Source organism: Leptinotarsa decemlineata, unplaced genomic scaffold, assembly GCF_025532065.1.
Source record: "Leptinotarsa decemlineata unplaced genomic scaffold, Ldec_3_MD MMD2_tig00000882_RagTag_RagTag, whole genome shotgun sequence".
Lineage (NCBI taxonomy): Eukaryota > Metazoa > Arthropoda > Insecta > Coleoptera > Chrysomelidae > Leptinotarsa > Leptinotarsa decemlineata.
Window position 1 is genome coordinate 20,814,593 of NW_027412556.1, and position 22,051 is coordinate 20,836,643.

The following is a 22,051-nucleotide window of genomic DNA, read 5'->3' on the forward strand; positions in this document are numbered from 1 at the left end:
TACAATGATAATAGATTGTCAAATTATATTATCAATACTTAATAACATTGAAGATTCAATTTTATTTGCAGAATTAAACATTATTCATAGCACGATATTACCATTATCTGATATCGAAGAATTATTAAAAATAATGTCAAACCTTTACAAAGGCAGTTTACCAAACTTTAAAAACATTCAGTCGTATAATAAATTACTAAAAATTGAAATTAATTATAAAAATGGAATTATTATATTTGCAATTCATTTTCCGATACTTCTTGAAAATGTTTATGATTACTTCCATTTGTTCCCAATTCCAATACTCAACCAAGCTATCGTTCCTTTAAAACCCTATATAATTCTTAACTCGACTTACCATCATTATGAAGATGAACCCTGTACGAGAATTGAAAATACCTGCATATACCATGTTGACAACCAAATTTCAAAAGAAGATTGTTTACCGAAATTACTAATTGGTAAAACCGATCATCAATGCCAGACGATTCAAATTCAATTAGACCAGGACATAATAGAACCTGTCAACGATGCCTACATGATTATTATTCCCATTGATAAGATCATGATTGAGAAAAATTGTAAGGAGCATGGATACGAAAATATCAGACAACCACAGTTGATCCATATCCCACATAAATGTAACCTCACTGTTAGAGGCGAAGTTTATTCCAACGACGCCACTTCCGTTCAAGGAAACCCTCTACAGTTACCCGAAATAGATACTATCCAGCTACATCCTGAGAATAACCCTATGAAAGTTCCTGAAAGAGTAAACCTCGACGAACTAACCCGACTTCAGGACCTTGCTGAAAAAACCCAATTACATCGACTAGAAGCCTTAGAAGAAGACAGCACTTCTTATACTTTAATGTATATTTGTATATTCATAGTTATAATACTTATTACATATTTTATTTTATATTCCAAATATAAGAACAAATTCAAATGTTTTAAAAGGAAAAATAAACAAGAAAATATTCATTTAGAAAATGTTGATGAAAATAATGTTAACGTATTATTTTCATCTTAGGGATGGAGGAGTTATGTATATAAAACCCTCCTTTATGCTTATTCATCAAATGCTGACTAAGTTATAATAAACTTATAAAAGCTAGCCATCTTGAAGGAGGAGTCAGTTCTGTTAGTACGATTGTCAGAGTAACTTCTGTACAATAAAGTCTGTAAATCTAAATAAAGTCTTTTTAAAAAGTGGTTCCCGTGGCCCGAAACTATAATTTGTAGGATCCATGTCAATAATGAAATATAATGTTCGTTTTTGTAATTTGTCTCTGTGGCGTACTTCTGCAGTGCCAAACACTGCAACTGGATTCTTTACAAAGAATCCACGTAAATACAGAGCTAAGAATTACCACTTTTGAATTTCCATTTTACCTTCACCATTAGATATTTATTATCTGTAGCTTCGGTTAGGTGAAAATTGCTTAATACTTGGGATGGAATCCTACAGACTTTCTCTGCAATGATGAAATTAACTTAATAAAATGTTGAATATTCTCATTTTCATTTTCATAGTTCATACTGGAACTTCTGGTGTGGAATTAAAATCTAATGAAAACACAAAAATTACGAAAAAGTGTTTCAAATAGACACATTTTCATTGAGTAAAAGTGTAGCCTTCAACACTGAATATTCCGACCATAACTTAGATGGCTGGTGTTTCTTTGATTTTTCTTGAAAATATAATAAGAGAACGTAATGTTACTGATAAGCTTTTTCTCAGACCATTTCATAAACCACACATAGAAAGTTTCAAATTTTTAAGATTCATCGGACAATACATCTGTTGTAGGTCTATTTGCCGTTCCAATTATATTGGGTGTTGTTCAAATTATCTCTTCCCCACTGTGACTCGACAGTTTTTACACATTGACAACAACATATAGGAATTGTAAACTAACAATTTCTTATTGATGACAGAAATAATAGCTGTTAAAAACTCAAAAAAATGTGTTAATTTTGCCAGAGTATTTTCTGTGAGTCATCATTTTAGCACAGTGGATCGTGCAAAAAATATTACCTTTCTGTACGATCATAAAAAAATCTTTTTATATTTCACTTAACCATTAATATATACATGTAAAGTAAAAAACTTCTATATGACACAAAAACAATAATATTGAAAAGTCACGAATATGCGAAGATTATGCACAAAAGTTCCTTTCAGATTCAGACTGAAAAAAAAAATATGTACCCGAAACAAATACTTTGGATGAAGGACTTCGAAATATATGAATATTCAGAGTATAATTTGAAAAGTGATTTCCATGTAATCGAATGTTCACAGAAAAAACCATTTTTTTGGTATAGAATAATTCTTTCGATTCGCATCTGGGAAAAACTTCTGAAAATTCATCTATGCATCTTTGTGAAGATATTTCAGGAATGAATCATTTATTTTTCCCTCTATGAAAGTTCGCAACTCTTGAACACCTTAAAATAGAAATATACAAAAAACAAAAAAATGACATCTATCAATAACGAAAATATCAATGAATATTGATAATGAAATAATTGACTACAATGATTTTGAAAATTTTTATCTGTTTTGTTTGTACGCACCAATCTCAAAACAGCTCAATATTTTGAGTACCGTTTTCACTAATATATTATGTTTCACAAACTACACCGGAAATGATTTGATCTTCACAAACTTTATTTTCAAAAATATCTCGACATGTTTCGCTATGATATTTTTGAAAATGAAGTTCGTGAATATCAAATCATTTCCGGTGTAGTCTATAGAATTACCATGGATCTTCATCAAGTAACGGCCGAGTCAACCAGAAAAATAATGTATTATGGTAATAGACCAATGCTGAGTTCTGTTAGAAGTGCAACAAAATCAAAATATTGATAATAGCATCGAAACGTCTGTTTTGTATATAATTGATTACGTATATTATTCCACTTCCAATGAATATATTCATTTGAATGCTTTTATACCCCTCAATTACCTATGTTGAAAGTTACACTTCTTTTTTCCATAAGAATTGTTATACTTCCTCTGTGAATGGTGTTGGAGAAAACAAGAATTTTTTTCAAATAAGTATAAAACACTATCTAAAGATAAAAAAAAATATCATTGATAATTTATAAAAAAGAACACTGAAAATTCAAAAGACAAAAATTGTGACTTCCAACCCCGGTCCCTCTACTTCACATAATACTTCATAACTAAACTATAACTAAACTTTTTCAATATGAATCCGGGTATTGTTATAACCCCTCGTTCATCTGATGGACTTCTGATTCCAATATCATTAGTAAATTTCATAATCTTATGTTTTTCAATTTCTATATAATAAGCACAATTCTATGAACAACTTTTTTCAAATAGATGATCACACACACTAATGTATCTTGGTTCTCACAGAACATTTGAAATCGTCATGTTCCTGAGAAGTTGAGAATTTTCACGAATCTAAATTCGCCAGTTGCATTTCAGACTAGTTTTTATCTAGTTTTCATCGCTGGTTTCATCACCTGCGTGATCATATTCCTTTTCAATGCTCTATCTTTACTGAAAAAGATGAGAAATTTGAATTTATAAATTTTTTCCAAATATGATAAAAGTTACTTCTGATATATGAGTACCCATTTTAGGAATTGAATAGAAGTGGCCGATACTTGATGAAAATCTATATTAAAAGTACTAATTAATACACTTTATTGTATGAATTTTACTATAAACGATTTTACAAAAACCGCGACACGTGTTTCGCTATACTTACAATAGCTTCCTCAAGCATAAGTTTATGCTTAAGGAAGCTATTCTAAAGTGTATTAATTAGTTTTTTTACCCATTTCAGGTATATGAAATATATTCTTTCCGATATTCTCATTTGTTTCTTACGAATATTCGTACAACGGCTGGAAAGAAAAGACACAAATTTCCTTTTATCGAAAATATAATTCATCGTTTGTTTCTAACTCAAATCTGTTCTTGAACTGTTTTACCCTCAAATTCGGTAGCGGGTTCGATATCGCTGTATCATAATTGTTTGCGAACAGAACTTTTTGTAAACTTGGATATATTTTTCAGAAACTTAATGAATATTCAGAATTTTTAAATTCATTTTGACTTATGTTTTGATGTTTTTAATGAACTGACCAGTCACTGAGAAGTTTTCTGCATTGTCAGTATGAATTATTTCAACTCGACTTCCATTTATTATCACGTCTATGTTATATTCAAGACATCGCATCAAATTATTTCTGTGAGAGCTCAAGTAAACGCTGCACATGTTTTGTCACATATCCATAACACCGTTATGAATTTAAGTTCACTTTCATAAGCGCATATTCAGTTTCTATTGGTATTTCCTGTCGATACATGCTCATAAAAAATGACACGACAACCCGTATTCCGATTACTGTGAATAACTGAAAAGACTGGTTCATCTTTTTTACACTCTTTTATTAGTTCACATGTATGTTTGTTCGTAACAGATCCCTTCGGACTCGATTTTGACTAACTTCAAAGAGACTGATTTTAAACAGTATTTTAAATTTTGTACACTTATCAAGAATCGGTGTCAATACAATGATTTCATTTTTTTTATAGTTCATTTTATTATCTTGATTAGGATCGCCAGGATTAAATAATTTTCTCTCACAGTCTCCGTGTGTGCGCAAGTGAGACAACCACACTGTCTGTACATGCCTACATATTTTATATTAGAACAAATGGGCTTGAAATAGCAAGCCAAACTAGAAAGTGGAAAACAAATATTACTTTAAAAACTGGAAAAAAACATGCTTTGAAAGCAACACCAACTGAAAAATAAAAAAAATCGAAACTTATTCAAGATTGTGTTCATCATCGATAATAAGTCTTATGGCTTGATGTAACGAATGACTTTTGATAAGTTTGAAATCAGAATAAATCTATTGACAAAAGAAATGATTTCGCTTTTTTACAAAAAAAAAAAAATTTTTGTGAATAGATTCATTCTGATTCCAGACTTATTTAAAGTCATCAGGTAAGGGAGAGTTGTGACAATTTTTACTTCAAGGGACATATCTCACTCAAAAATAATTCCACAGTCGAGACCTATATGGAATAATGTAGCACCATTCCTTTCCCTTCCAAAACAATCATCAAAAATAAATTAGAATATTATGGTTTCTGAAAAAATCAGTGAAAACGAAGACTACTCCCCCTGTCACAACTCTTCTATCACCGAGGTGAGTTGTGACAGGTACCGAGGTAAGTTGTGACAGTTCTGTATTTTGACTATTTGATTATAAAAAAATCCATTATACATATTATAAATGAATCAAACATGTTTTTTTTTGAAAAAAAGTGCTTTAATCATCTTTCAGTATATTGAGTACCAACAAAAACAACTTAAGATCCCCATAACAAGTAACCCCCAGAAAGCACACATAACAAAAAATTGTTTAAGGCGATACTGATTTCTAATTTTTTTTATTTTTGCATAGTGCAGTTTTCAATGCATTCTTCACTGATTTTACGGCATTTTCGGCTGCACCATTAGAAGACGGATGAAAAGGAGGAGAAGTGATGTGGTTAATACCATTCAAAGACAAAAAGGTCTGGAATTCATTTGAACAAAACGTTGTGGCATTATCAGATACAGCTTGATGAGGTAATCCAAATCTGGCAAATAGAGTTCGGAGAACACTAATGGTTGCACTTGAAGTGATTGAATTCATGATAAATACTCCTATCAATTTTGAATGTACATCTATGACTATAAAAAAAAATTCCTAAAAATGGACCCATAGAATCTATGTGTAACCTAGACCATACTTCTGTTGGCCAAGGCCAAGGATTAGGAACAGCCTTATTAGGAGATTTTTTATGTAACAAACAGTTGTCACATAACATGCATATCTGCTCAATATTTTTATCTAAACCAGGCCACCAGAAGTATGACCTAGCAAGACTTTTCATTTTTACCACTCCTAAATGAGATAAATGGAGATTATTCAAAATATTTTCTCTAAGAGTGAAAGGAATAACTAACGGATTGTTCCACATTAAGCAATCATTCTCCACACTTAGTTCGTTTCTAATTCTATGGTACAGTTTCAAAGAATCCATTATCTTACCTCGCCATCCTTTTTGAGTATAATTTATTATTTTCGATAATTCAACATCTTTCGAAGTTTCTTCTCTCACCTGTTCAAATTTAGTTGAGCAATGATCATTTCTCGAAAAATAATCAACAAAATTATTTCCCTTTGTAGGCAATCTAGACAAAGAATCTGCGCGATTTTTATCCGATTTTACAAATTCAATATTGTATTGATAATTGGATAAAATTACTGCCCAACGTCGTAATCTGTTGGGAGAAAATTGAGGAATGTTTTTATTTGGATTAAAAATGAATATGAGTGGTTTATGATCCGTTACAAGTGTGAAGCTTCGTCCATAAAGATATTGGTTAAACTTACACAGTCCAGAAATAATTGCCAAACCCTCTTTCTCAATTTGCGAGTAATTTCTTTCCGCCTCGGATAAAGTTCGAGATGCATAGGCAATTGGCCGTTCTTGTCCATCAGCCATAACATGTGCTAAAACTGACCCAACCCCATACTGAGAAGCGTCAGTGATTATTCGTAGAGGTAGGTCAAAATTGTAATGAACAAGCACTTCAGCTGAAGTAAAAATATCTTTTATCTGTTGAAAAGCGTTGTTACAACTGTCTGACCACTCCCAACTGATTTTATTTTTCAACAAATTGTACAGAGGATTCAGAATAATTGAGAGATTCCTCACAAATTTACAGTAGTAGTTGTCCCAAAAAGGACTTCAACTGACTAATATTTTCTGGAACTGGGGCATTCGCCGATATCTGATCTTGACAGGTATGTAAACCTTCTTTTCCAATTTTGAAACCAAGATAAGATATTTGTGTTTTGAAAAACTCGCATTTATGTAAAGCAACTTTCAAGCCAGCCTCTTTCAATTTATTTAAAACAGTTCCAAAACGAGTAATATGTTCTCTCCGGTTGCGACCTGTAACCAAAATATCATCTAGAAATATTGCAACACCCGGTATACCATTCAACACCGACTCCATGAGTTTTAGGAATTTGGCCGGAATACTGGCAATCCCAAAAGGGGCTCTGTTGTAGCGGTATAATCCATTATGTGTTTAAATCGTTACATAATTTTTCGATTTTTCATCCAAACATACTTGTGTGTATGCATTTGCTAGATCTAATTTGGAAAAACTTTCGCCATCTTGCAATTTTGCAAACAACTCCCCAATTAGAGGAAGAGGATGTTGGTCAATCTCAATATAAGGATTCAAAATGACTATATATAATCCACTGGTTCTATGACTCCTAATGATTCCAATCGCTCCAACTCCTTTTCAACCCTCTCCTTCATGGAGAAAGGAAGGGGGCGAGCTCTTAAAAATTAAGGAGATACATTTGCTTTCAAATTGATTGAAAATAATCCTTTGTTAAATCTACCTAAGCCAGGTTCAAAAATATTTTTATGCCCATATAATATGCATTGAATATCACTTGGCAACTCATGGAAATAGTTATTTTCTCCGGAAAGAGTATCTGAAATATTGAGGAGAAACACGTTAAAGAAATCGCGCCCTAAAAGTGGTGGTCCGGTTGCGTCTTTAACTACATAAATATTCATATTAGTTTGCTTATCTTTAAATGAAATCAAACAAATGAAATAACCCAATGGAATAATATAATCACCATTGTATAAATTAAATCTTTTCTCAGTTTTTCAAAAAATAATCTTTGAAATTATTCAAATAAAAATCTTCTGAAATAACAGTCTAAGAAGCACCGGTATCTAAATAAATGTGTATGGCTTTCCTCCAATGAAAATTTCTAATAATATTGGCTTTACTTTACAATCTAAACTGTACAGAGAAAGGTCAGCTGATTCTTCCAAATAGTTTTGTGTTTCTTTATTTGAAAGAAATTTATTAGTTTTGTTTATTTGTTTTGCTCTACAAACAGTTGCTAAGTGACCTTTTTTTTACATACGTGACAAAAACATTCACGAAATAAACACTAATCTGTCTGGTGGTTTCTTCGTCCACAAACTAGACATTTTGGCGGTTTGGAGGGGGGAGCTCCTGACATAGATGCTTGTGACATACCTTTCACCGGTACTGGCGATGTACCGTGACCTTGTTCTTTTCCCTTTTTCCTGAAACCAGCCTGGGCATAATGTAATTCAGATTCCTTCTTGATGAAACATTGGTTGAGAGATGAAGTTGCATGTGCAGCTGATTTTGCAGCGGCAATATCCACAATTTCCTTAAACGTAACCGTACATTTCTCTTCCATGAGTCTATCCTGCACAGTACCTCTTTTATAAGAAATAATGAAAATGTCTCTCGAAACTATTTTCAATTCATCATTTCCAAATTGACAAGTCCCAGCTAAACTTTTCAATCTAGCTGCCCATTCCTTAGCAGTTTCATTCGACATTTTTTAGCTGTGTAGAACTTGTATCTAGCAGCAAAAACACTATCACTAGGTTTGAAATGTTCTGTTGATAACGAACACAACTCAGAATACCTTTTCGTTTCAGGTTCATCAGGAATACACAAATTGTGAACTAATTCATAAGCCTCTTCATTGAGAATGTTCAATAAAATAGTACTTTTTCGTTTATCGTCTGAAATCGGGTCAAATTCACATAAATGTCCGATGTATTCCGTAGCCATTTTTTCTTGAAAACCGAAAAAAAAACGTAGATTCACCAAAAAAAGTTATTTAAACTCTTTTTGAAAACCTCGTCGCCACTTGTGATGTCTTCTCATTGTTCTCTCAATCCTCAGAACTCTGATCGAGAAAGGTTTAGAGTAAAACACACTTTTACTGCCCAAATATATTCTGTACATTCCAACTCCCCGTTTTACCATGACCCCTGCTCCCGGCTCGACACTCGCCGTGATATACGAGGGACAGAAAACTAACTACATTACAGATACCAATATAGTTATAAAAAAAGAGCCACATTTGTTTTATTAAAGCTGGTAGCTATGCTAGTGGTTTGAGGCAATCTAAAAGATAAAATGGGAAGTTGTGACACAAAGAGCTGGAGTCACACTTCTGCTTTTTCATTTTCCTCTCATGAGTCTGGAATTTTTTTATTACATTTTTGGCTAATTCATATGCAATGACTCTTATTTCTTTCATGGTAAGCCCATAATTAGATGCTGCACATGTGAGCAAATAGTCGCATGCTATATTCTCCTCCTCTCCAGTAAAAATCGTCGGTCTGTTATAACCCATTCATAGGGCCTCGCCTACTGGGTTTGCTTGATAAACCTCTTTTTCCTCAATATATCTTGACAGAGACGTGTAGTTTTACCTCCCAACTTAACCTCTTCAAAGGCCAGGTCATAGATTTCGTCACTAGCAGTTCCTCTATCTAATTCTTTCGTGTATACTCATTAGGCATTCTGAAATAAAAGAAAAGTAGCAATTCAACATGCAAACATCACACCTCAATACCAAATATATTTTTTATCAAAAATTCCTCTTTTGAGACAAGCTGTACTTGCAAGATTTGATCTTATCAAACTAATGTACAAACACACAAACAAGTATCGCAAATTATTAAAAACATTATTGAAATAGCCCAGCAGAATAATGAAGTCAGATATAGGAGAGTTCTGACAGGTTGGCACAACTCGCCTAGGCGTTCAAAATGACGACTCAGCTCGAACAATAATTCATATTTTCTAAACACGATGCGAAGACAAAAGATCAATGCACCGCTTTGAGATTTGAATAACCGTACAACTTGAGAAAAAATAACACAACAATGCACTTAATAATACATGATTTAAGTTTAATCAAAATTTTGAAGAAAAACTTACTTTTCGCTTTTTTTGCACGAAGACGTTGTAATTACGCAACCGCTTCTCGTGCGACGCCGGCGGGTACTAAAGTCAAGTAACGTGTCTGTCTGCGACAAACGAGCGTTGTTAAAACTGCTGGGTAACTATTATAGGTATGTCACAACGTCTTTGTCACAACTCACCTCTGTCACAATTCTCTTAGGTCTCCCCTACATCAAGCTATATGACTTATTATCGATGTTACTTTCGAGAATATTTCAATTTTTGTTGCTAAGGAAGCGTATTTTTTCAGTTTTTCAAACTATTATTTATTTCGAATTGAAATAATTCCTTCCGTAGTCGACATTGTTGGTGATTAGAAAGATCTCCGATATATTGAACAACATGATGGTCCTTGATTCATTCGTGTTATGATTTTCTGTTAGATTACATCCCCAAATTCCTCAACAGGTTCACTCGACTACTAAGTACTCTTCTGCACTAGTGAACCCCTACGGTGATATCTCTTATCCGGATATCTAGCTGTATTATATCATCGAGTTGATCTATCCGTGAATATTAATAATATACCAATGAGCAAATAGGAGGATATAGGCTTGTTGGAAATTATTCAGTTGAGCGGATATATTGAGAACATCTATTCACTACTCATACGTTACGTTATGTATTACGTTTGATTGAATTCCAAAGATGTTCGACTGAGAAGAAGAGTCAAAAATTTCATTTGGTAAACTTCACCTATTGATTTCAGTTCGTTGAATATTGAATAATTTATTTTGATCAATAAGTAATACGGTTTTGTGAAATGCTGATATAATTTTTGTTTTTCATATAACCGTATTTCATATACAAAAGTATATGAATTGAAACTTATTCTTTTTACGTTTTTCCCGCGATTAGAATATCGTTCAGAAAACAGATCACTCCATCCAAATATACTAATGAAGAATATAAAACTTTTTGAAATTTGGATGGCTTACCTACTTGAAAAAACAAATGAAGCACTCTTATATATATATACAAACCCTTCTGTGCCAAAATTGTAACATACTTTTATGAAGTCTAATCTAAACAAATCTGCTGATACGCATTGGACATGTTTAGTTAAGTAAAGTGAACACCACCAGCTAATTGAGTGAATAAATTTTTAATTTTTGATAATGGATAAGGGTTAATTTTTATGAAAGGATTTATTGTAACTTTGAAGTCCCCAAAAATGCGTAGAGAACCGTCTCTTTTCAGTACGGACAAAATATTCAGAGAAATCATTTAGCTCAATGAATTGAAAAGTTTCAAGTCGATCCAACTCCGTTTCCACCTTCCCTTTCATCAAAACCTGATTTCAGTCTAACTGATGCTTCCTCTGTTGAATTTACCTATGCCTGGAGCAAATAATTCATTATATTCATTTTCCAAATAACACAACTTCAAAGGTAATTTTGATTGATTCTCCATATTGAAAATTGCCAGATCGAACTAAATGAAAGGAGTAAAGTAAAGGAGGCTGCCATTTTCAATGATGTAAAAACTCACGTCGCCCAGTTTCCTCTCATATTCAATTTCACAATTAATAAATCCCAAAGGTATAATCTTATAGCCATTATATAAAAAAAAATTTGTTTGTTGCCTGCAAAATCTTTTTATCAAAATTTAGTTCATAAAATGTTTTCGAGATTACAGAGAAACTAGGTAGGTAGATCTGAAGTGAGTGGATCTATTCGACCCTCCACCGCAACCCATAAGGATTCATTGTGGCTCACACCTATTCACACTCGGCCAAATGAACCAAGCTTCTTAACGAAGCCGATTAGTAGTGGTCTTTCAGGTCAGATGGTGAGAGTACGGATCTGCCGAACTCAAAGAACCTGATTCGATCCCCAGCGGGGCAAGCACAAAGTATATGCTTTGCAGTTTCATCATTTTGCAGACAGAGGCGACACACACTACACTGTCTTCCGACAGTCCAAGTCTCTGCATGTGATGATTCAAATGACAGTGACCTGTAAGAAGGCCTGTTAGACATCGTAGTTCATCCCTACTGTAGTCCAACAACTGTTTGAAATCAAGCTTCGAAGGGTGAATAAACGCCGTGGAGTGAGCCAAACCTGGAAGATTCTGCCAGAAGTCCATAACTCTTCTTGCCATCCAGGTGTTGAGTGTTTGTTTGGCAAAGCCCAAAGCAATGCCAATGACAGGTTCTGGTCCAATGAAGCCGCTTGCAGCACCCTTCTTTGCAAGAGAGTCAGCAGCTTCATTGCCTTCCAGGCCAGTATAGCCAGGAATCCAGACCAGAGACAATATGTTTAGTCTTCCTATCGAGGAGAGTCTTTTTTGGCAGTTTGCTACCAATTTAGACGTTGCTTGGTAGGAGCCAAGAGTTTCCAACGCTGCTTGACTGTCCGAGAATATTTTTATTGACTTGTGAGTGAGGTTGGATTCATCCAATCTTTCCGCACACAATTCAATAGCGTAAATTTCCGCTTGAAATACAGTCGCATAAGTTCCTAGGCCCGTAGATAACTCTGTCCTGGGTCTGGACTGAAAACACCCGCATCAGAACCGAAAGGTGTTTTTGATCCATCTGTGAACCAACAACAGAGAAACTAGCTCCTGTATCCAAAATAAAAGTGTACATTTTTTTATTCACAGATAAACTTTTTGAAATCGAATTGGTTTCCTGGTTCAAGAAATATTTCCCATAATTCAAAAAAACGTTTATATAAAAATTACTATTCTTAATAGCTGAATTTTCATTTGGGCACATTTGTGACGTCGATGCTGCAGAAGTTGACGGGCGTAGCTGGTTACCTACTCTGGATTTAGCTGAATTTGCGCCGGCGACATGAATCCCCGGTTCTTGCTAACTGCGACAGACAGAAAGGTGTGGTTGGCCGATTTGGATGATGCAATCTCAATAACTTTGGAGAATTTGACTTCTGCATTCTCTTCATAAAATCAGTCTTTTACTGCGCACTTTTGATAACCGATAAAGAATTGAATGACTTATGCTTTTTCAATCTCGGAAGAACCATCAAACTGACAAACGGTTATTGAACTGCGTAACCGCGCTGTCAGTTTTTCGGACTATCATTCGCCATTTTTCTCGATTCAAAACACTGATTTTATCGGTCTTACATACTCATCCACTAAGAAAATTATATCTCCATATTTTACTGTTGCTGGTTCATTTTGTATACATATGGTAATCACCAATTCATACGTCATGTCGATGCTGTGTGCAGTGGAATAGGTTGGGTTAGGTCCTAAGTGAGTAGGTCTATTCGAACCTCCACCGCAACACGCAAGGGTTTATTGTGGCTCACACCTATACACACTCGACCAAATGAACCCAGCTTATGAGGGTTTTTGCACGTCAGCTACACCTGACGATGCCTCAGATTCAACCGTGTAGGGCTTTTTCGCCTCTGGTTTTGGTGAATCATCACTTGAGCGCAAACATTTGCTAACCTGCTCATGGGAGGTTTGTTTCTCCACCTGAGACAGATTCTGCGTAAGCCCCTCAAGAATTTGGTGCAAGGGGGTTTCATAACGTACCCCGTTCTTGAGGAGACGACTCAGTCGTTTCCTGACTGCACCACCAAACATTTTTTTTAGGTTCAGTTATTGGATTGAGAGTTGGAGAGTTGAGAAGCTCTCGCTCCTGATCTAAATTTATAGAGAGGTCAGTTGGAGTCGTAAGCTTGACGTCCATCTCCTCTGTAGACTCAGCGTCAGAAATAATTTTTAAGTTTACTCTGTCCATAACAGTCTTACGAGTAGCTAGGGAAAGAAGGTCAATTACGGCAGAGCCCTGCATTAACGTGACAAGGCGATGCTATGACGAGAGGGCACCCGGTATCTCGAAGGTTCCGTAGAGACAGCTGATAGGCTCAGTGTCATTCTCGGAACGGGTACACACACCTTAGGATTGAACCATCGTTGGGATGCCATTCAGAACCACAAGTGATTCTGTCACTCCCGTATCCAGCGGGACTACGTGGAAGTAGGCATACCTTTGATTCCTTCAAAATTTCAGCGATATGAAAACAATAACTTGAGTGAACTACTTGACACTTGAAATAATCTCGTCTCCATTTGCGATGTATTCTTTCCTAATTTGAGGTTGGAGTCGTTACTCAAAACTATAGAGAATTGTGTCTGCTTCAACGTTTATTTTCCATCTGTGATACATAAAACAATCCGTAGCTCTTTGAGCCTTTTGTACATAATCAATATATAAAAACTAGAACTATTCATTGTTGAATTCACAGTATGGTTCACACTAACATCTTACACTTTGAAAGAGATTTTTTTGGGAAGGATTCAATATTCATAACTATTTTTTTTGTATATAATCTTCTGAATCGATAAAGAATCTGTTGAAATGTAATAAAGACTAAACTGAAAAGTTCACCCTAAAAAGTTATTGCGTAATATAAATCACCGAAGAATCCAATTAGTCAGCGACCTGTCGTATTCACGAATTTTGCTACATATTGAGTAATCAATATTTCGTAAAATAGTCCTGCGTTTTCTATACTTATCTTATTTTCAACGTATATCAGCTATTTTTTATTTGGATTTGGATTGAACTGAATTTTGGATTTTGATAACAAAAAAGACTGTTTTACGAAAAGTCAGCTACTTAAGAGAGCTAACTATATAATTTTTTTTCAATTGATTTTTTCGATCTGTGAGCAAAATTCAAGAAGACAGGTTAATAACTAATTGGACTCTTCAGTGGTTTATATTACGTAATAACTTTCAGGGTGAACTTTTCAATTTGTACTTTATTACATTTAAGCAGATGCTATATTGATTGAACTTTGTTTATTATTCAGATTGCCCAAGTAAACAGTAATAAACAAATTTCTTATTGCATTTATGTGAAATATGTAGACCAAGACTATGTGTCCTAAAATTGCCAGTTTTGAATTCACTCATTTGTAGATGGCCAGCACTTATATTTTCATGCATGGAGTAATACTTAAACTCTATATACTTCAGAAAATTGCCTAAAACGAATTCAACTTCTCTTTATATCAGCTTTGTGAAATGTACATGGGTAATTTTGTTGTCAAATAGAACAATGGTTGGAATCGACCCCTTTCGATTTGGATAAAAATTGGACAGAAGTTTTCATTTATCATATAAAGAAAGAAAGGTTTTGGCTTTCTACTAGTCCATCTCCATCTCTCCATACATCAGTAGTAGAAAGCCAAAAACTCTCTTTCCCAAAAATCAATCACTCCTGAAAATATAACCTCTTCAATTCATATGATGAAGTTTTGTCAAAGGGAAAGAATTGAAAATTTTTTTATTCGAAAGTTATGCAACTTGGAAAATTCCACTATTTTTTCCGTTATTCAAACCTAAGTATCCAATGTTTCGAAAACTATTATAATTACTCTAGGCTTCTGAGGGAATAGTTCAAAGTATCAATTTTTTTTATTTTGCTTCAAAATAAATGCTCTTTGCTTTTGCAATTAATTAGAGTACCACTAATTAATTTCAAAAGATCTTGACATTTTTGGGATGGGTATTTTTGTTCGAAAGATATAAATTTTTGAAATTCAGGGAAAAAATGTTTTGTTTATTTGGCATTGACCAAATGAAATAATAATAAATTCACTTGTAATTTTCAATTTCAAAGCACAAAAATTTATTTCAATGCAACAGAGACAATGAAAAATTAATTCATGTGATATTTTTCAGCTATATTTTAATTTTGAATTCGATATAATTTTATTATGATTTTCTTAGCCCCTTGATGTCGATTCTGGGGTATAATCAGAAATTACATTGTCACTTTCATCTGTATCAGAATTATTGTCCATAACTTGTTCAAAGCATTTTTGTATTTTAGATTACATGTCGTAATATTTGTGCTGGGCGTAGGTTTTTGATCGATCCAAATCTCTTTCAATAATCGGAGATTGTATATATAGCAATATATTAGCAATTGCAATATATACAGGGTGTCCCTGGACTTCCTCTTTTCCTCTCGGGAATGTATAGATGGGGTCAAAATATCACCAGTACTTCATATAACTTTTTTTCCTAAAATCCTTCGTTACCAAGTAACGGGCCCTCGAAGTTACAAAATGAAAAATGTTTTTCTTTGATAACTTTTCAAGTGAATATTCAAAATCATCCAAATTTTGGTAATTGACTAAACAAATGAATTCCTTCGATGAGCTTTCATGCAGGAGTCAGTTGTTTTGCTACAAAGTCAGGAACGGACTACCCCCGATAGTCCACACCCCAAAATATTGAAATGACAGATATTTTTCAATATTTTTCAACAAATTAAGGTTATTTGGACAATTTTATGAATAAAAGTACTCGTCTGGAAAGTCGATCGGAGCAACGAGTCTTGATAAAAATGTAGTTTCACTCGACGACTTTTTTGTCAACATCTGTGAAAGAAATGAAACATAATTATTCCCTGGATATTTTTCACCTGATCATGTGCAGCCGTTTTTGTAGTTCATTCGTTTGCTTTTTATTAGTATAGTAAATATTTTTTCCGATGTGCGTTTTTTCAGCTAGATTTAGATTCGTGTTAAAGAATTTCTCCCATAAAATTATAATTATCAGTGAAACTCCTCAACAGTTTAGCTGTGAAGAAGAATTTGAAACATTCGAATGTTGAGTTTCATGAGATCCAGATAACTGATCAACACGAAACGTGATTATTTCACACGTATTATGTACATACAAAATATGGAATGAATTCGATATTTCATAGTAGAGTAGCTTGTCAGTTTAAAAACACCACGAATCTACAGAACTTGATATTTCTTTTGAAAAAATATCTGCTATCACAATTGTGACTTAAACTTCCATATAGGTACTGTACTTTTTGTTTACGACTTAATTTTAGCATATTTTGTATTATTCCTGTTATAAATGTTGTTGAATTAACGTTATCATTATTATTTCTGCTTTGATAATTATTCATTTCAAATAATGGTGGACGAGCGGGTTTGATGTCGTCGAGTGAAACTACATTTTTTTCAAGACTCGTTGCTCCGATCGACTTTCCAGACGAGTACTTTTATTCATAAAATTGTCCAAGTAACCTTATTTTGTTGAAAAATATTGAAAAATATCTGTCATTTCAAAGTTTTGGGGTGTGGACCATCGGGGGTAGTCCGTTCCTGACTTTGTTGCAAAACAACTGACTCCTGCATGAAAGCTCATCGACGGAATTCATTTGTTTAGGAAGTCCAGGGACACCCTGTATATTAGCAATAGTATTGAGATGATCGAGGCTCATTTTATTCGGAGTAAAATTTTTACTTGTTGAACTGCAGATTTCAGAGACTGAAGCAGAAACATTAGATAACTGTAATGTTTCAGATAAATTCGAAGATATTTTAAGATTTGACATTTGAGTAGATGCCGGTGTTTCATCTCGATTAGTTGTTATTATTGACTCAGATGCATTACAACTATCATCCCATATATCAGTTCCCACAGTATGATATGTTATTTCTGTTCATTTTTCAATAGAGCTCAAAATTACCTTTCCAAAAATGTAGTACATTTGATGTTTTGCTAGAGTCATCTTTGAAATACAGAGCTTTCATGTTTTTCATGTAGACTTTGAAACGCATACTTTGATCAAGTAGGCTTGGACGATGCGTCGATAAAATAGAATGCAAAGTCATCACTGATAGCTGTCAAATTTCGATTTGAGCAGTAGAAACGCTCCTCAATGAGTGGTTTCAGTTCAATTTTCAAAACATCCGCAATCAAGTATGAGAATTATCGAAAATGGAATGCAAACCGGGGAAAATGTAGAAGCAGCATACAATTTGTATCACGAGAAGTATCCAGAATATTAAATATTCGAAATTCACCTACCCGGTGACTGAATACGTCGATTGTAGGACGAAATATGGATCAGAAACTATGAAAGTACTTAACAAACTCAAGTATATTCAAAAAGTGTTAAATACAATTGACCTATCAATCATATATCAATGACAGTTACTTGACAACTCTTGTTAGAGGGAATACAATGTGTACAAGAAGTCAAGCTGCCTACGCTACAGCCATATTTATGAGATCTGAAACATGCAATGGCGTGAATGTACAACTCGTACAAGCCAAGAGTAGAGTGTCTCCTGTTGAACGAATGACCATTCCCAAATTGGAATTACTAGCAGCTACCATAGGAGCAAGATTATCTAAAACTGTTACCGACAGCATCGATTCCAGTATCTTGGTTTATTATTGGTCTGATTCGACTACTGTGTTAGCTTGGATCACATATGAAGAGAATTGGAAACCCTTCGTCTGGAATCGAGTGAGAGAAATTCGAAGCTTAACTAATTCAAAAGGTTGGTTTCATGTTCCAGGAGATCTCAATCCCACCGATCTTCCATCTCGTGGCTGTTCTCCACGACAACTGATTCAATCGAAATGGTGAGAGGGACCTGAATGGTTGAGAAAATCTCCGAAGTAGTGGCCGAATCAGATCTACACTCGAGATGGGGAGATAATCCAATCAGGGAAAAGTAGAGTTGTGAATTTTTTACAATTTTTCTTGTACACATTGTATCTTCTCTAACAAGAGTTGTCAAGTAACTGTCATTGATATATGATTGATAAGTCAATTGTATTGAACGTGTTTTGAATATATTTGAGGTTGTTGAGTACTTTCATAGTTTCTGATCCATATGTCGTCCTGTCACGGTCGCCGAATATTAAATATTCGAAATTCACCTACACGTCGAATGTAGGACGAAAAATATATCAGAAACTATGAAAGTACTTAACAAATTCAAATATATTCAAAAAACGTTCAATACAATTGACCTATCAATCCTATATCAATGACAGTTACTTGTTAGAGAGAATAGAATGCGTACAAGAAATAGTATAACATATTCAGAAAATGAACTATCTGCGACACAGAAAGAAGGCAACCATTTACACCATTCTAGAAAGATTGCGTCACAACCCAATTGATGGTGGTCAATTTGGAAAATAAATGGCCAAAATTATATGAATAAAATAGAGATAGGGAGTCAGAAGAGAGAAGAAAGAAAGGAGAAGAAGAAATAGTCTTACGTTAGGAGGACTTTGAAAAAACACAAATTGAAGCCATACAGGACCAGAATAGTACATCAACACAGACAAGGATATTTTGAACGCCGCATGGCTTTTTGTCAGATGGGAAGTTGTAACCCAGTGTATGATTTTTGGTTAGATTGTACTTGGACAGACGAAGCTAATGTGAGCAATGCCGGCATTTTTAACTGCTACAATTCCTATACTTGGGAACAACAAAATCCTGATTTTATTGTGGATCAGAGAAGTCAAGGGAGATTTGGATTTAGTGTGTGAACAGGTGTCTTTAAGGGTAGAGTTATGGGCCTTTTTATTTATAATGATACTCTCACATCTCAGAGTTTTTCAGAAATTTTAAGGCAAAATATTGAACCCCTGTTGTTAATTTGCTACTGATGGAGTACAGAAATATCTGTTTTCAACAAGACGGGGCTTCGCTTCACAACACTGCATTTGTCACCAATGTTTTGGTTACAAATTTTGGTGATAATTAAATACCGTTGGCTGTAAGGTCTTATTTCTGAATTTCCGACCAATTCTAGATATGAATGGGAAGCGGCAATAATGCAAAGTTTTGATTCTCTCACTATTGTACTCATCAATTCGGCAAAAAACGTTCAGAAAACGAGTAGCCTGTGTAATGGAAAAGCTGGTAGACATCTCGAATACCTTCCCTGGAGAACTTTATTTCATTGTTTTTTCTGTATTATCATTACTATTATTGTTGAAGTTTCATTTATCAGTAGTGAATATAGCATAAATTGTTAATAATTTTATTGAAACTATGCGTTTCAATTACTGTTGTAAAAAGTTTTCTCAATATTTGATAGCAACTACTGAACATTTTTTTCTTGTTTTATCGCCGCGTCCTTCAAAGCCTACTTGATCAAAGTGTGCGTTTCAAAGTCTACAGGAAAAAACCCAAAATGTCTGTATTTTAAAGATGACTCTAGGAAAACATCAAGTGCGCCTTATTTTTTAAACGGCTATTGAAATAGGTAGGAATATACAGGGTGTCTCATTGAAAAAAATAGTTTTTCATCAATAACAATTAATATCTCATTTGGAAAAATGCATTTTTCATACCATTGAATCCTACGTAAAAACTGCTCTATAAATGTTATCATAGAAAAAAAATTTATAGGAAAAAAGTTACAGCAACTTTTGAAAAATATGCTGCAACTCAGGAAGTTTCCAATTTGGCCCACTGTGTACAACAAAATAATTTCATTCATTCGGTGCCTTCAATTTCGATCGTAACTACGACAAATTTTGATGATTCTGAAACTTCAGATTCTTGGAGATGAATTCAAGAATTTTGAATGATATTCGGTATCTACTTGAGTAATAGGTACGAGTATTATTGTCTTCCAGTTTCTCAAACATAGTATATATATTTTCTGATTGATTCGGCCGTTACTTGATGAAGATCCATAGTAATTTCACAAAATACATATCACGATTTGATCTCCACAAACTCTATTTGAGAAATATATCATGCCCGTAGCTTTTTCACTAGTGTGTTAGCGAAATATGTCGTGATATATTTCTCAAATAAAATTTGTGGAGATCAAATCGTCAGGTGTAGTTTGTGAAATAGTATATATAATTTGCACTTAACATAGGCTCAGAGGTTTGATGTCACTTGATCCAAAAGGCCAATTAAGCGATTCGACATGAGTCCGAAACGTTCATACAATAAAATCATACTTTCGCGTGCCAAAGTCGATTGTCGATTCATTTCAAATTGTTTGTGAATGATGTCCTGGATTCGATCAACTCTTTGAGGGTTCAAGCTTTTGAGTTAGCTTTACAGACGTATTTCAAGCTAATATCAAAATACAGAAGGAAACAGCTTGAAAAATAGATACTTCCATGTAAAATCAGTTTGAAATACTTTATAATCAATATGTTCACAAAATTTAGACATCGATGTTGTTGTTTGGTTATATCACGTCTACAGCTTACTGCACAGACAACAACAAGAATTCAGAATGATAGACCAGGAGTCCTCACCTATTTCTGAAAACTTACGAATACACCCGTGAAAGCGCTACTGTTTAAATATTGTTTCCTTGAGTGTTATATAGACAACAGCATGTTCCACAGTTCAACATGTGAAGAAAAGAGAATTGAAACTTTCTATGGTTTTTACCACTTTTATTTGTAACTAACGTTACTACAGTTTAGTCCTATAAGGACATTTTTAAACTCATACATTAAACTAGTTTAATGCAGTAACGTTAGTTACAAATAAAAGTGGTAAAAACATAAAAAGTTTCAATTCTCTTTTCTTCATTATGATTTCCTACCACGTAGTAACGAAAGAAGTTTTGTTTTCAAAACTATACCGATACAAATAGTGAAAGACATCACTTTCCTGGGAACGAGCCGGATATGCATCAAGCTTGGATAAATAGAATAAAGCTTCTTTACGAAAACTGTCTGTTCAGCAGCAGATTCATAACAAATATGTTGTTTGCGAGCAATATCTTTCTCAAGACTGTTCAGTGGTGGAAATCAAAAGAGGCATGAAAAGTGCTGCTATAATATTGTAAAATCATTCTTATTGAAATAATGCATATAAAGGCAAGGAGATTTGAATGAATGTTATGTGAAATATTCTCACTGGAATTTCCGAGCAAATTTCCAAATTAACATCGTATATGATGTTTAAGTGAGTTTCATTTAATATTTGATCAGAAAATGCCTTTCAAAAGTTTTTATTTTCTTCCAAACGTCGTAACTGGGAAGACAAACTTACAAAAAATGAAAATGAATCAAACTTAATGGATAATTTGAACATTAATTTTTGGTGAAATGTTTGATGAAAATAACATATGTATCCTAACAAAAATAACACACAAATCTCATCATCAAAATTGATCTATCTCAAGTGAATAACTATATACTGTTTTCTCATTCATACTCTTCTGGTTAGACGGTTTCTATTCTGAATTCAAAACTTTCATTTCATCATTCGATTCGACCAGATCAGAATACAGGAATTTGTATTCAATCGTATGCCACTTTTGAGTTATTCTACTGGATGACTTTTTAGAATTTGTCTCAATATAATTTAAATCACAATCATTGCGACTAAAGGCTCCAAATAA

General features: G+C 33.9%; 2 protein-coding genes across 2 annotated transcripts in view; one reads left to right on the top strand and one right to left on the bottom strand.

Moving 5' to 3' along the window:
- Positions 1–22,051, top strand: part of Osi24 (Protein) — a 136,544-nt gene that overhangs the window by 72,646 nt on the left and 41,847 nt on the right.
- Positions 7,820–22,051, bottom strand: part of LOC111518006 (uncharacterized) — a 45,373-nt gene continuing 31,141 nt past the window's right edge. The window contains exon 2 of the mRNA XM_074175205.1: positions 7,820–9,449. Coding sequence (XP_074031306.1) covers positions 8,047–8,469 — 423 coding nt within the window. The 5' untranslated portion in view covers positions 8,470–9,449 and the 3' untranslated portion in view covers positions 7,820–8,046. The remainder of the gene's footprint in view (positions 9,450–22,051) is intronic.